This window comes from Oncorhynchus keta, unplaced genomic scaffold (assembly GCF_023373465.1).
Source record: "Oncorhynchus keta strain PuntledgeMale-10-30-2019 unplaced genomic scaffold, Oket_V2 Un_contig_2206_pilon_pilon, whole genome shotgun sequence".
In the NCBI taxonomy this organism is placed as follows: domain Eukaryota; kingdom Metazoa; phylum Chordata; class Actinopteri; order Salmoniformes; family Salmonidae; genus Oncorhynchus; species Oncorhynchus keta.
This window is the reverse complement of record NW_026282741.1, coordinates 437,501-450,000: the sequence shown is the minus strand read 5'-3', so window position 1 is coordinate 450,000 and position 12,500 is coordinate 437,501. Positions and strand designations below refer to the sequence as shown.

General features: G+C 47.3%; 1 protein-coding gene and 1 long non-coding RNA gene across 2 annotated transcripts in view; both read right to left on the bottom strand.

The window, feature by feature from the left end:
• The window catches only part of LOC118383333 (protocadherin Fat 3-like), an 82,942-nt gene that overhangs the window by 18,578 nt on the left and 51,864 nt on the right, over positions 1-12,500 (bottom strand). Inside the window, exons 15-19 of the mRNA XM_052505043.1 lie at positions 11,785-12,065; positions 10,688-10,856; positions 9,270-9,705; positions 9,022-9,153; positions 196-359 (exon numbers count right to left, since the gene is read on the bottom strand). Of these exons, the coding sequence (XP_052361003.1) occupies positions 196-359; positions 9,022-9,153; positions 9,270-9,705; positions 10,688-10,856; positions 11,785-12,065 (1,182 nt within the window). The remainder of the gene's footprint in view (positions 1-195; positions 360-9,021; positions 9,154-9,269; positions 9,706-10,687; positions 10,857-11,784; positions 12,066-12,500) is intronic.
• On the bottom strand, positions 8,175-8,916 carry LOC127921332 (uncharacterized). The gene is made up of 3 exons (XR_008108708.1): positions 8,668-8,916; positions 8,414-8,626; positions 8,175-8,245 (listed from the first exon to the last, which is right to left on the bottom strand). It is a non-coding gene; the product is annotated as an uncharacterized LOC127921332 (long non-coding RNA).

Sequence of the window (12,500 nt, the reverse complement as noted above, 5' to 3'; positions counted from 1 at the left end):
TCTGTGTGTGTGTGTGTGCGTGCGAGTGTTTGTGTGCATGCGTGTGTGCGTTTCTGTGTGTGTGTGTGTGTGTGTGTGTGCGTGCGTTTCTGTGTGTGTGTGTGTGTGTGCGTTTCTGTGTGTGCAAGTGTGTGCGTCTCTGTGTGTGTGTGCGTCTCTCTGTGTGTCTGTGTGCGCGTGTGTGTGTGTGTGTACCTTCAGCATGGTGCAGGGGTTGGCCCGTGTGTACATGATGACTCCTCTACTCTGTAATGTTCTGATGCTTAGACCCAGTCTCATCTCTCCTCCTCCTCCCTGGCCTCCTTCTTTCACCCTGTACTTTATATAGCTGTTACCTGAGAAACTCAGAGATGTCTGGCCTACACAGAGAGACAGAGAGAGATAGATAGAGAGAAAGAAAGATGGAGAGAGAGTGAGAGTGAGAGAGAGAGAGAGAGAGAGAGAGAGAGAGAGAGAGAGAGAGAGAGAGAGAGAAAGAAGGAGAGAGAGAGAGAGAGAAAGAAGGAGAGAGAGAGAGAGAGAAAGAAGGAGAGAGAGAGAGAAAGAAGGAGAGAGAGAGAAAGGAGAGAGAGAGAGAGAGAGAGAGAGAGAAAGAAGGAGAGAGAGAGAGAGAGAGAGAGAGAAAGACAGAGAGAAAGAAGGAGAGAGAAAGAGAGAGAAAGAAGGAGAGAGAAAGAGAGAGAAAGAAGGAGAGAGAGAGAGAGAGAAGGAGAGAGAGAGAGAAAGAAGGAGAGAGAGAGAAAGGAGAGAGAGATAGAGGGAGAGAGAGAGAGAGAGAGAGAGAGAGAGAGAGAGAGAGAAAGACAGAGAGAAAGAAGGAGAGAGAAAGAGAGAGAAAGAAGGAGAGAGAAAGAGAGAGAAGGAGAAGAGAGAGAGAGAGAGAGAGAGAGAGAGAGAGAGAAAGAAAGACGGAGAGAAAGAAGGAGAGAGAAAGAGAGAGAAAGAAGGAGAGAGAGAGAGAGTGAAAGAGAGAAAGATTTTACCCCAATAACTACCGTGGGATATGTGTCAACAGCAACCCATTAACCACAAACTCATACATTTCCTCAGTGAACTCAATGTACTGAGCAAATGTCAAATGGGCTTTTAACCAAATTACCGTACGACAGACCACGTATTCACCCTTCACACCCTAATTAACAAACAAACCAACCAACACAAGGGCACTGTCTTCGCATGCTTTGTTGATTTCAAAAAAGGCTTTTGACTCAATATAAAGTCCGCTATACAGATCTGCTATACAAATTGATGGAAAGTGGTGTTGGGGGGGAAAACATACAACATTATTAAATCCATGTAGACAAACAACAAGTGTGCGGTTAAAATTGGCAAAAAAAACCCCACACATTTCTTTCCACATGGCCGTGGGGTGAGACAGGGATGCAGCTTAAGCCCCACCCTCTTCAACATATACAGTAGGGCTAACCCTAACCCTAACCCTAACCCTCTTCAACATATACAGTAACCCTAACCCTAACCCTAACCCTCTTCAACATATACAGTAGGGCTAACCCTAACCCTAACCCTAACCCTAACCCTCTTCAACATATACAGTAGGGCTAACCCTAACCCTAACCCTAACCCTCTTCAACATATACAGTAACCCTAACCCTAACCCTAACCCTCTTCAACATATACAGTAGGGCTAACCCTAACCCTAACCCTAACCCTCTTCAACATATACAGTAGGGCTAACCCTAACCCTAACCCTAACCCTCTTCAACATATACAGTAGGGCTAACCCTAACCCTAACCCTAACCCTCTTCAATATATACAGTAGGGCTAACCCTAACCCTAACCCTAACCCTCTTCAACATATACAGTAGGGCTAACCCTAACCCTAACCCTAACCCTCTTCAACATATACAGTAGGGCTAACCCTAACCCTAACCCTAACCCTAACCCTCTTCAACATATACAGTAGGGCTAACCCTAACCCTAACCCTAACCCTAACCCTAACCCTAACCCTCTTCAACATATACAGTAGGGCTAACCCTAACCCTAACCCTAACCCTAACCCTCTTCAACATATACAGAACCAGTCAAAAGTTTGGACCTACTCATTCATGGGTTTTTCTTTATTTTTACTATTTGAACATTTGTAGAATAATAGTGAAGACATCAAAACTATGAAATAACACATATGGAATCAGGTAGTAATCAAAGAAGTGTTAAACAAATCAAAATATATTTTACATTTGAGATTCTTTGCACACTCTTGGCAACCAAATCATGAGAAAACTAAAAGATAATTACTTGACACATTGGCAACAATATATATATATATATCTTAACTAGAATGTTATTTGGCCCTAAACAGAGAGTACACAGTGGCAGAATACCTGACCACTGTGACTGACCCACACTTAAGGAAAGCTTTGACTATGTACAGACTTAGTGAGCATAGCCTTGCTATTGAGAAAGGCCGCCGTAGGCAGACATGGCTCTCAAGAGAAGACAGGCTATGTGCACACTGCCCACAAAATGAGGTGGAAACTGAGCTGCACCTCCGAACCTCCTGCCCAATGTATGACCATATTAGAGAGACATATTTCCCTCAGATTACACAGATCCACAAAGAATTTGAAAACAAATCCAATTTTGATAAACTCCCATATCTACTGGGTGAAATTCCACAGTGTGCCATCACAGCAGCAAGATTTGTGACCTGTTGCCACGAGACCATTGTAAATACAATCTTATTTATGCTTATTTATTTTCCCTTGTGTACTTTAACCATTTGTACATTGTTACAACACTGTATATATATATATATTTTTATATATATATATATATATATATATATATATATATATATATATATATGACATTTGTAATTTCTTTATTGTTTTGAAACTTCTGTATGTATAATGTTTACTGTTAATTTTTTATTGTTTATTTCACTTTTGTATATTATCTACCTCACTTGCTTTGGCAATGTTAACATGTTTCCCATGACAATAAAGCCTTTTGAATTGAATTGAGAGAGAGAGAGAGAGAGAGAGAGAGAGAGAGAGAGAGAGAGAGAGAGAGACAGAGAGAGAGAGAGAGAGAGAGAGAGAGAGAGAGAGAGACCTAACTGACCTAAAACAGGGAATTTTTACTAAAGTGAAATGTCAGGAATTGTGAAAAACGGAGTTTAAATGTATTTGGCTGAGGTGTATGTAAACTTCCCACTTCAACTGTATGTACATAAAGGCAACATGTGAACTTTCATGTTAATAACACACTTTTAAACCATCTGTGAATATGAATATTATTGTTAAATTACGAACCTTGTCGGTTTAAGCCGCAGAAAAAAGACAGAAACCGAGGATCGAGTTTTGAAATCAGTGGAACAAGAGTGTGATAGCTAAAGAGATGGAGAAAACACCTGGCTCCGGATTACATCTTCAAACTAAGCGCAAACGTGGCATGGCATCTGTGACCAGGAGACGCGTGTACATCATGCATGATGATGTATTCGGGTAAGATAGTCTAGCTTGCTACATTTTCATGTATTACACGTTTCTAATTTTGACAGAAAGTGGTTTCATTTCAAGCTAAAGTGTACTGTTAGCTAGCTAGCGTTAGCTGGCTGGCTCCCTAGCTAAAGTGTACTGTTAGCTAGCTAGCGTTAGCTGGCTGGCTCCCTAGCTAACGTGTACTGTTAGCTAGCTAGCGTTAGCTGGCTGGCTCCCTAGCTAAAGTGTACTGTTAGCTAGCTAGCGTTAGCTGGCTGGCTAGCTAGATAAAGTGTACTGTTAGCTAGCTAGCGTTAGCTGGCTGACTCCCTAGCTAAAGTGTACTGTTAGCTAGCTAGCGTTAGCTGGCTGACTCCCTAGCTAAAGTGTACTGTTAGCTAGCTAGCGTTAGCTGGCTGGCTCCCTAGCTAAAGTGTACTGTTAGCTAGCTAGCGTTAGCTGGCTGGCTCCCTAGCTAAAGTGTACTGTTAGCTAGCTAGCGTCAGCTGGCTGGCTCCCTAGCTAAAGTGTACTGTTAGCTAGCTAGCGTTAGCTGGCTGGCTCCCTAGCTAAAGTGTACTGTTAGCTAGCTAGCGTTAGCTGGCTGGCTCCCTAGCTAAAGTGTACTGTTAGCTAGCTAGCGTCAGCTGGCTGGCTCCCTAGCTAAAGTGTACTGTTAGCTAGCTAGCGTTAGCTGGCTGGCTCCCTAGCTAACGTTATGTGTAAGACGTTATTATTCATATCCCAGAACCGTTTGTTTTGCTAGTTAGTGCCTAATGCTAGCTAACATTGAATCTGGTTGGTTAGCTCACAGCAGATTCATGCAGGGTAGTAACGACATGATTTGGCACTATGTGCATTATTGTTTAACTAGTTAACGTTAGCTGGCTGGCTCGTTAGGTAATGTTAGGTGACGTGTGTGATCTTACACGTTGTTGACCTAGCTAGGGTCATTGTTTACCTAGTTAGGGTTATTGTTGACCTAGCTAGGGTCATTGTTTACCCAGCTAGGGTCATTGTTTACCCAGCTAGGGTCATTGTTTACCTAGCTAGGGTCATTGTTTACCCAGCTAGGGTCATTGTTTACCTAGCTAGGGTCATTGTTTACCCAGCTAGGGTCATTGTTTACCCAGCTAGGGTCATTGTTTACCTAGCTAGGGTCATTGTTTACCCAGCTAGGGTCATTGTTTACCCAGCTAGGGTCATTGTTTACCTAGCTAGGGTCATTGTTTACCTAGCTAGGGTCATTGTTTACCCAGCTAGGGTCATTGTTTACCCAGCTAGGGTCATTGTTTACCCAGCTAGGGTCATTGTTTACCTAGCTAGGGTCATTGTTTACCTAGCTAGGGTCATTGTTTACCCAGCTAGGGTCATTGTTTACCCAGCTAGGGTCATTGTTTACCCAGCTAGGGTCATTGTTTACCTAGCTAGGGTCATTGTTTACCTAGCTAGGGTCATTGTTTACCTAGCTAGGGTCATTGTTTACCTAGCTAGGGTCATTGTTTACCCAGCTAGGGTCATTGTTTACCTAGCTAGGGTCATTGTTTACCTAGCTAGGGTCATTGTTTACCTAGCTAGGGTCATTGTTTACCTAGCTAGGGTCATTGTTTACCCAGCTAGGGTCATTGTTTACCCAGCTAGGGTCATTGTTTACCCAGCTAGGGTCATTGTTTACCTAGCTAGGGTCATTGTTTACCTAGCTAGGGTCATTGTTTACCTAGCTAGGGTCATTGTTTACCTAGCTAGGGTCATTGTTTACCTAGCTAGGGTCATTGTTTACCCAGCTAGGGTCATTGTTTACCCAGCTAGGGTCATTGTTTACCTAGCTAGGGTCATTGTTTACCTAGCTAGGGTCATTGTTTACCTAGCTAGGGTCATTGTTTACCTAGCTAGGGTCATTGTTTACCTAGCTAGGGTCATTGTTTACCTAGCTAGGGTCATTGTTTACCTAGCTAGGGTCATTGTTTACCCAGCTAGGGTCATTGTTTACCTAGCTAGGGTCATTGTTTACCTAGCTAGGGTCATTGTTTACCCAGCTAGGGTCATTGTTTACCTAGCTAGGGTCATTGTTTACCTAGCTAGGGTCATTGTTTACCTAGCTAGGGTCATTGTTTACCCAGCTAGCCTGGTTCATTGTTTACCTAGCTAGGGTCATTGTTTACCCAGCTAGGGTCATTGTTTACCCAGCTAGCCTGGTTCATTGTTTACCCAGCTAGGGTCATTGTTTACCCAGCTAGCCTGGTTCATTGTTTACCCAGCTAGCCTGGTTCATTGTTTACCCAGCTAGGGTCATTGTTTACCCAGCTAGCCTGGTTCATTGTTTACCCAGCTAGCATGGTTCATTGTTTACCCAGCTAGGGTCATTGTTTACCCAGCTAGCCTGGTTCATTGTTTACCCAGCTAGCCTGGTTCATTGTTTACCCAGCTAGCCTGGTTCATTGTTTACCCAGCTAGCCTGGTTCATTGTTTACCCAGCTAGCTTCATATCTCAGGGTGGGCGGGGCTAGGGAGTCAACTGTGTGCTCTGAACGCTCTGAGAGGGAAACGAGATGGGCGGGGCTAGGGAGTCAACTGTGTGCTCTGAACGCTCTGAGAGGGAAACGAGATGGGCGGGGCTAGGGAGTCAACTGTGTGCTCTGAACGCTCTGAGAGGGAAACGAGATGGTCGGGGCTAGGGAGTCAACTGTGTGCTCTGAACGCTCTGAGAGGGAAACGAGATGGGCGGGGCTAGGGAGTCAACTGTGTGCTCTGAACGCTCTGAGAGGGAAACGAGATGGGCGGGGCTAGGGAGTCAACTGTGTGCTCTGAACGCTCTGAGAGGGAAACGAGATGGGCGGGGCTAGGGAGTCAACTGTGTGCTCTGAACGCTCTGAGAGGGAAACGAGATGGGCGGGGCTAGGGAGTCAACTGTGTGCTCTGAACGCTCTGAGAGGGAAACGAGATGGGCGGGGCTAGGGAGTCAACTGTGTGCTCTGAACGCTCTGAGAGCAAAACGAGATGGTTGGGGCTAGGGAGTCAACTGTGTGCTCTGAACGCTCTGAGAGCGAAACGAGATGGTTGGGGCTAGGGAGTCAACTGTGTGCTCTGAACGCTCTGAGAGGGAAACGAGATGGGCGGGGCTAGGGAGTCAACTGTGTGCTCTGAACGCTCTGAGAGGGAAACGAGATGGGCGGGGCTAGGGAGTCAACTGTGTGCTCTGAACGCTCTGAGAGGGAAACGAGATGGGCGGGGCTAGGGAGTCAACTGTGTGCTCTGAACGCTCTGAGAGCGAAACGAGATGGTTGGGGCTAGGGAGTCAACTGTGTGCTCTGAACGCTCTGAGAGCAAAACGAGATGGTTGGGGCTAGGGAGTCAACTGTGTGCTCTGAACGCTCTGAGAGCGAAACGAGATGGTTGGGGCTAGGGAGTCAACTGTGTGCTCTGAACGCTCTGAGAGGGAAACGAGATGGGCGGGGCTAGGGAGTCAACTGTGTGCTCTGAACGCTCTGAGAGGGAAACGAGATGGGCGGGGCTAAAGGCTTAAGAGGGTGTGAACGATGCTGAATGGGCGTGGCTAAAGGCTTAAGAGGGTGTGAACGATGCTGACTGGGCGAGACTAATGGGCGGGGCGGCAGTGTAGCCTAGTGGTTAGAGCATTGGACTAGTAACCGGAAGGTTGCAAGTTCAAACCCCCGAGCTGACAAGGTACAAATCTGTCGTTCTGCCCCTGAACAGGCAGTTAACCCACTGTTCCTAGGCCGTCATTGAAAATAAGAATTTGTTCTTAACTGACTTGCCTAGTTAAATAAAGGTAAAATAAAAAAATAAAAAAAATAAAGGCTTAAGAGGGTCTGAACGATGCTGAATGGGTGGAGACAAAGAAGAGCTCTTCACTAGATACCACTTTTATCCAATGTAAAAAACACAATATCAAATTTTGCTACATAAGGCCAAATCCAGGTTCTGAGTCACATTGCTGTTTTTAATTTTAATACATTTGCATTTTTTTTCTTCATATTTCATTATAGGGTATTGTGTATAGTTTGATGAGTACATTTTATTATTTAATACATTTTAGAATACGTCTGTAACGTAACAAAATGGGCAAAAAGTCAAAGGGTCTGAATACTTTCGCATCGACCTCAATGTCTCCAGGAACAGGGTTGGTGTTAAAGCCTACAGGAGGATCTCTCTCCAGGAACAGGGTTGGAGTTAAAGCCTACTGGAGGGTAGATCTCCAGGAACAGGGTTGGTGTTAAAGCCTACAGGAGGGTCTCTCTCCAGGAACAGGGTTGGAGTTAAAGCCTACAGGAAGATCTCTCTCCAGGAACAGGGTTGGAGTTAAAGCCTACTGGAGGGTAGATCTCCAGGAACAGGGTTGTAGTTAAAACCTACAGGAGGATCTCTCTCCAGGAACAGGGTTGGTGTTAAAGCCTACAGGAGGGTCTCTCTCCAGGAACAGGGTTGTAGTTAAAACCTACAGGAGGGTCTCTCTCCAGGAACAGGGTTGGAGTTAAAGCCTACTGGAGGGTAGATCTCCAGGAACAGGGTTGGAGTTAAAACCTACAGGAGGGTCTCTCTCCAGGAACAGGGTTGGAATTAAAACCTACAGGAGGGTCTCTCTCCAGGAACAGGGTTGGAGTTAAAACCTACAGGAGAGTAGATCTCCAGGAACAGGGTTGGAGTTAAAACCTACAGGAGGGTCTCTCTCCAGGAACAGGGTTGGAGTTAAAACCTACAGGAGAGTAGATCTCCAGGAACAGGGTTGGAGTTAAAACCTACAGGAGGGTCTCTCTCCAGGAACAGGGTTGGAGTTAAAACCTACAGGAGGGTATCCCCAGGAACACGGTTGTAGTTAAAACCTACAGGAGGGTCTCTCTCCAGGAACAGGGTTGGAGTTAAAACCTACAGGAGGGTATCCCCAGGAACACGGTTGTAGTTAAAACCTACAGGAGGGTCTCTCTCCAGGAACAGGGTTGGAGTTAAAACCTACAGGAGGGTCTCTCTCCAGGAACAGGGTTGGAGTTAACCTATAGGAGGGTCTCTCTCCAGGAACAGGGTTGGAGTTAAAACCTACAGGAGGGTCTCTCTCCAGGAACAGGGTTGGAGTTAAAACCTACAGGAGGGTCTCTCTCCAGGAACAGGGTTGGAGTTAAAACCTACAGGAGGGTCTCTCTCCAGGAACAGGGTTGGAGTTAAAACCTACAGGAGGGTATCCCCAGGAACACGGTTGTAGTTAAAACCTACAGGAGGGTCTCTCTCCAGGAACAGGGTTGGAGTTAAAACCTACAGGAGGGTCTCTCTCCAGGAACAGGGTTGGAGTTAAAACCTACAGGAGGGTCTCTCTCCAGGAACAGGGTTGGAGTTAAAACCTACAGGAGGGTCTCTCCAGGAACAGGGTTGGAGTTAAAACCTACAGGAGGGTCTCTCTCCAGGAACAGGGTTGGAGTTAACCTATAGGAGGGTCTCTCTCCAGGAACAGGGTTGGAGTTAACCTATAGGAGGGTCTCTCTCCAGGAACAGGGTTGGAGTTAACCTATAGGAGGGTAGGGGAGGGCTTCCTCCTTCCAATCCCTTCATATAAACAATATTATCACCTGCACACTGGTCCATCCTGTCAGGCAGACACTGGCAGACAGAGGGCGCTGTGGGGCTGGAACGAACACACTGCATGTCTATAGGACAGGATTGTCCCTCACACTGCTCCTCTACGGGGTTGGGACAGGTACCTACTAGGAGGGGGGTAAAGAGAGACATAATAGAGGGACGAGAAAGTACAGAGTGGGGGTTAGAAAGATATAGCTGAAATGATCTAATGATGAAAATAGGCTGTGTGTGTACTGACCTGGGCAGGTGCATGTCTCCATGCGGCTGTATCGTGGGCTGATGAAGCTGACTGTCGGGGTGCTGTAGGTGACCATCGCTCCACCCTCCACCACCAGGGCCTGCTCGCACACTCTGTCCCCGCAGTCAAGCTCCCCTGAGCAGGCTGGTGCCAGCACCTCCGCCCCGGCCAGGACACCCTGGAGCTGCCCTCTCTGGCCTCCTGTAGCCGACTCCCCTCCCTGTCCTCTCCCTTCCCCTCTCCACCCCGCCTCCCCCATCCTGAGGATCAGCTCCTGTGAGGTTAGGTAGCCTCCACCCTCTCCTTCCCCCTCTGGTCTCTCCATGGCCAGGAGTAGGTCGATGCCCTCTGACATCGGCTGCACACCGAGAATGTGCAGAGGGTCCTGTTGTTGCTCAAGCGACGATGAACCCCAGCCGACTACGCCACGCAGCCTCTTTTTTAAAAGATAAAAACTGTATTAGTTATAAACTTTATTAGTTAAAACAAAGTTAGTAATAATTTTCTAAATAGTTTTTTCTCTTCCCTTCCAGGACAGAAAACAGATACAGAACACAAACCAGGAGAGGTTGGAGAAACAATCCTAATCCTTATATTATCCCGCTGGGGCGGCAGCGTAGCCTAGTGGTTAGAGCGTTGGACTAGTAACCGGAAGGTTGCGAGTTCAAACCCCCGAGCTGACAAGGTACAAATCTGTCATTCTGCCCCTGAACAGGCAGTTAACCCACTGTTCCCAGGCCGTCATTGAAAATAAGAATGTGTTCTTAACTGACTTGCCTGGTTAAATAAAGGTCAAATAAATATAAAGAATTAAAACCCCTGGTACTAATCCCTGGTACTAAACCTAACCCCTGGTACTAAACCTAACCCCTGGTACTAAACCTAACCCCTGGTACTAACCCTAACCCCTGGTACTAAACCTAACCCCTGGTACTAAACCTAACCCCTGGTACCAATCCCTGGTACTAACCCTAACCCCTGGTACTAACCCCTGGTACTAACCCTAACCCCTGGTACCCAACCTAACCCCTGGTACTAAACCTAACCCCTGGTACCAACCCCTGGTACTAAACCGTGGTACTAATCCCTGGTACTAACCATAATCCCTGGTACTAAACCTAACCCCTCGTACTAATCCCTGGTACTAAACCTAACCCCTGGTACTAACCCCTGGTACTAAATACTAAACCTAACCCCTGGAGCAGTTTCTAAATGCTATGAGCACACCTGATTGATACACAGGGTGGCAGCACTGGGGCAGTTGCTATGGGTGAAGTGGGTGAAGTGCCTTGCTCAAGGTTTCAAGGGCAGATTGTCAGATCAGTCAACCATTTAGTTTCCCTTTTTCCTGATGTTACTGAGATCCCAGCAGCTGGTTCAAGGGGTCAGGGAGGGGAATCTCAAGATGACACACAAACCTGCTTGATATTATTAAGATGACGCCCCAGCAGGTCTTCAGGGGTCAGCGAGGAAAACCTCAGGGTGATGGCGCTACGGAGGAGATCGTCAGTCACCTGTTCAACCACGACTGTTACGACCACTGGGACAGAGTATCGACCGTCACTCACAGTAGCGTTACACTGATACCTGGGGAGAGAGACCGACAAACAGCTCAGAGAGTGTGTATCTGTCTGTGTGTCTGTGTGTGTACCACAGGAGGCTGGTGGCACCTTAATTGGGGAGAACAGGCTTGTGGTAATGACTGAATCAGAACTAGTGGAATGGAATCAAATACATCAAACACATGGTTTCCATGGTTTCCATGGTTTCCATGGTTTCCTGGTGTTTGATGCCATTCCATCTGTTCCGGCCATTATTATGAACCGTTCTCTCCTAAGCAGCCTCCATTACTGTGTACCTGCCAGGCTCCAGTCCAGCCACGGCCACTACACTGAACCGGTCTCTCCTAAGCAGCCTCCACTACTGTGTACCTGCCAGGCTCCAGTCCAGCCACGGCCACTACACTGAACCGGTCTCTCCTAAGCAGACTCCACTACTGTGTACCTGCCAGGCTCCAGTCCAGCCACGGCCACTAAACTGAACCGGTCTCTCCTAAGCAGCCTCCACTACTGTGTACCTGCCAGGCTCCAGTCCAGCCACGGCCACTACACTGAACCGGTCTCTACTAAGCAGCCTCCACTACTGTGTACCTGCCAGGCTCCAGTCCAGCCACGGCCACTACACTGAACCGGTCTCTCCTAAGCAGCCTCCACTACTGTGTACCTGCCAGGCTCCAGTCCAGCCACGGCCACTAAACTGAACCGGTCTCTCCTAAGCAGCCTCCACTACTGTGTACCTGCCAGGCTCCAGTCCAGCCACGGCCACTACACTGAACCGGTCTCTCCTAAGCAGCCTCCACTACTGTGTACCTGCCAGGCTCCAGTCCAGCCACGGCCACTACACTGAACCGGTCTCTCCTAAGCAGCCTCCACTACTGTGTACCTGCCAGGCTCCAGTCCAGCCACGGCCACTACACTGAACCGGTCTCTCCTAAGCAGCCTCCACTACTGTGTACCTGCCAGGCTCCAGTCCAGCCACGGCCACTACACTGCCGTCCTGCCTGTTGATCTTGAATGGATTCCGCTGCTGCAAAGGCGTCTGGGTAAAGGACAACACGTCTGTGACATCGCGGTCGGAGGCGTATATCCGGCCGATCGGGCCGCCGGGATAGGAGTCTGTTGCCGTGACGATGTAGATGTCCAATGGGTTGACAGAGGGTCTGTACTGGCTGTCTCCGACTACCCTGACGAAGACCCAGCAAGAGGAGGAGAGACGGGGCTTACCGCTGTCACTGGCCTGGAGGAGTGAGACAGAGAAGAAGAGAAGAAGAAGCAGAAGAAGAAGAGAAGAAGAAGACGAAGAAGAAGCAGAAGAAGAAGAGAAGAAGAAGCAGAAGAAGAAGAGAAGAAGAAGCAGAAGAAGAAGAGAAGAAGAAGACGAAGAAGAAGCAGAAGAAGCAGAAGAAGAAGAAGAAGAAGAAGAAGAAGAAGAAGAAGAAGAAGCAGAAGAAGATGAAGAAGAAGACGAAGAATAAGCAGAAGAAGAAGAGAAGAAGAAGAAGACGAAGACGAAGTAGAAGAAGCAGAAGAAGAAGAAGAAGAAGCAGAAGAAGAAGAAGAAGAAGAAGAAGACGAAGAAGACGAAGAAGAAACAGAAGAAGACGAAGAAGAAGCAGAAGAAGAAGAAGAAGAAGCAGAAGGAGAAGAAGAAGAGGAATAAGACAAAGTAGAA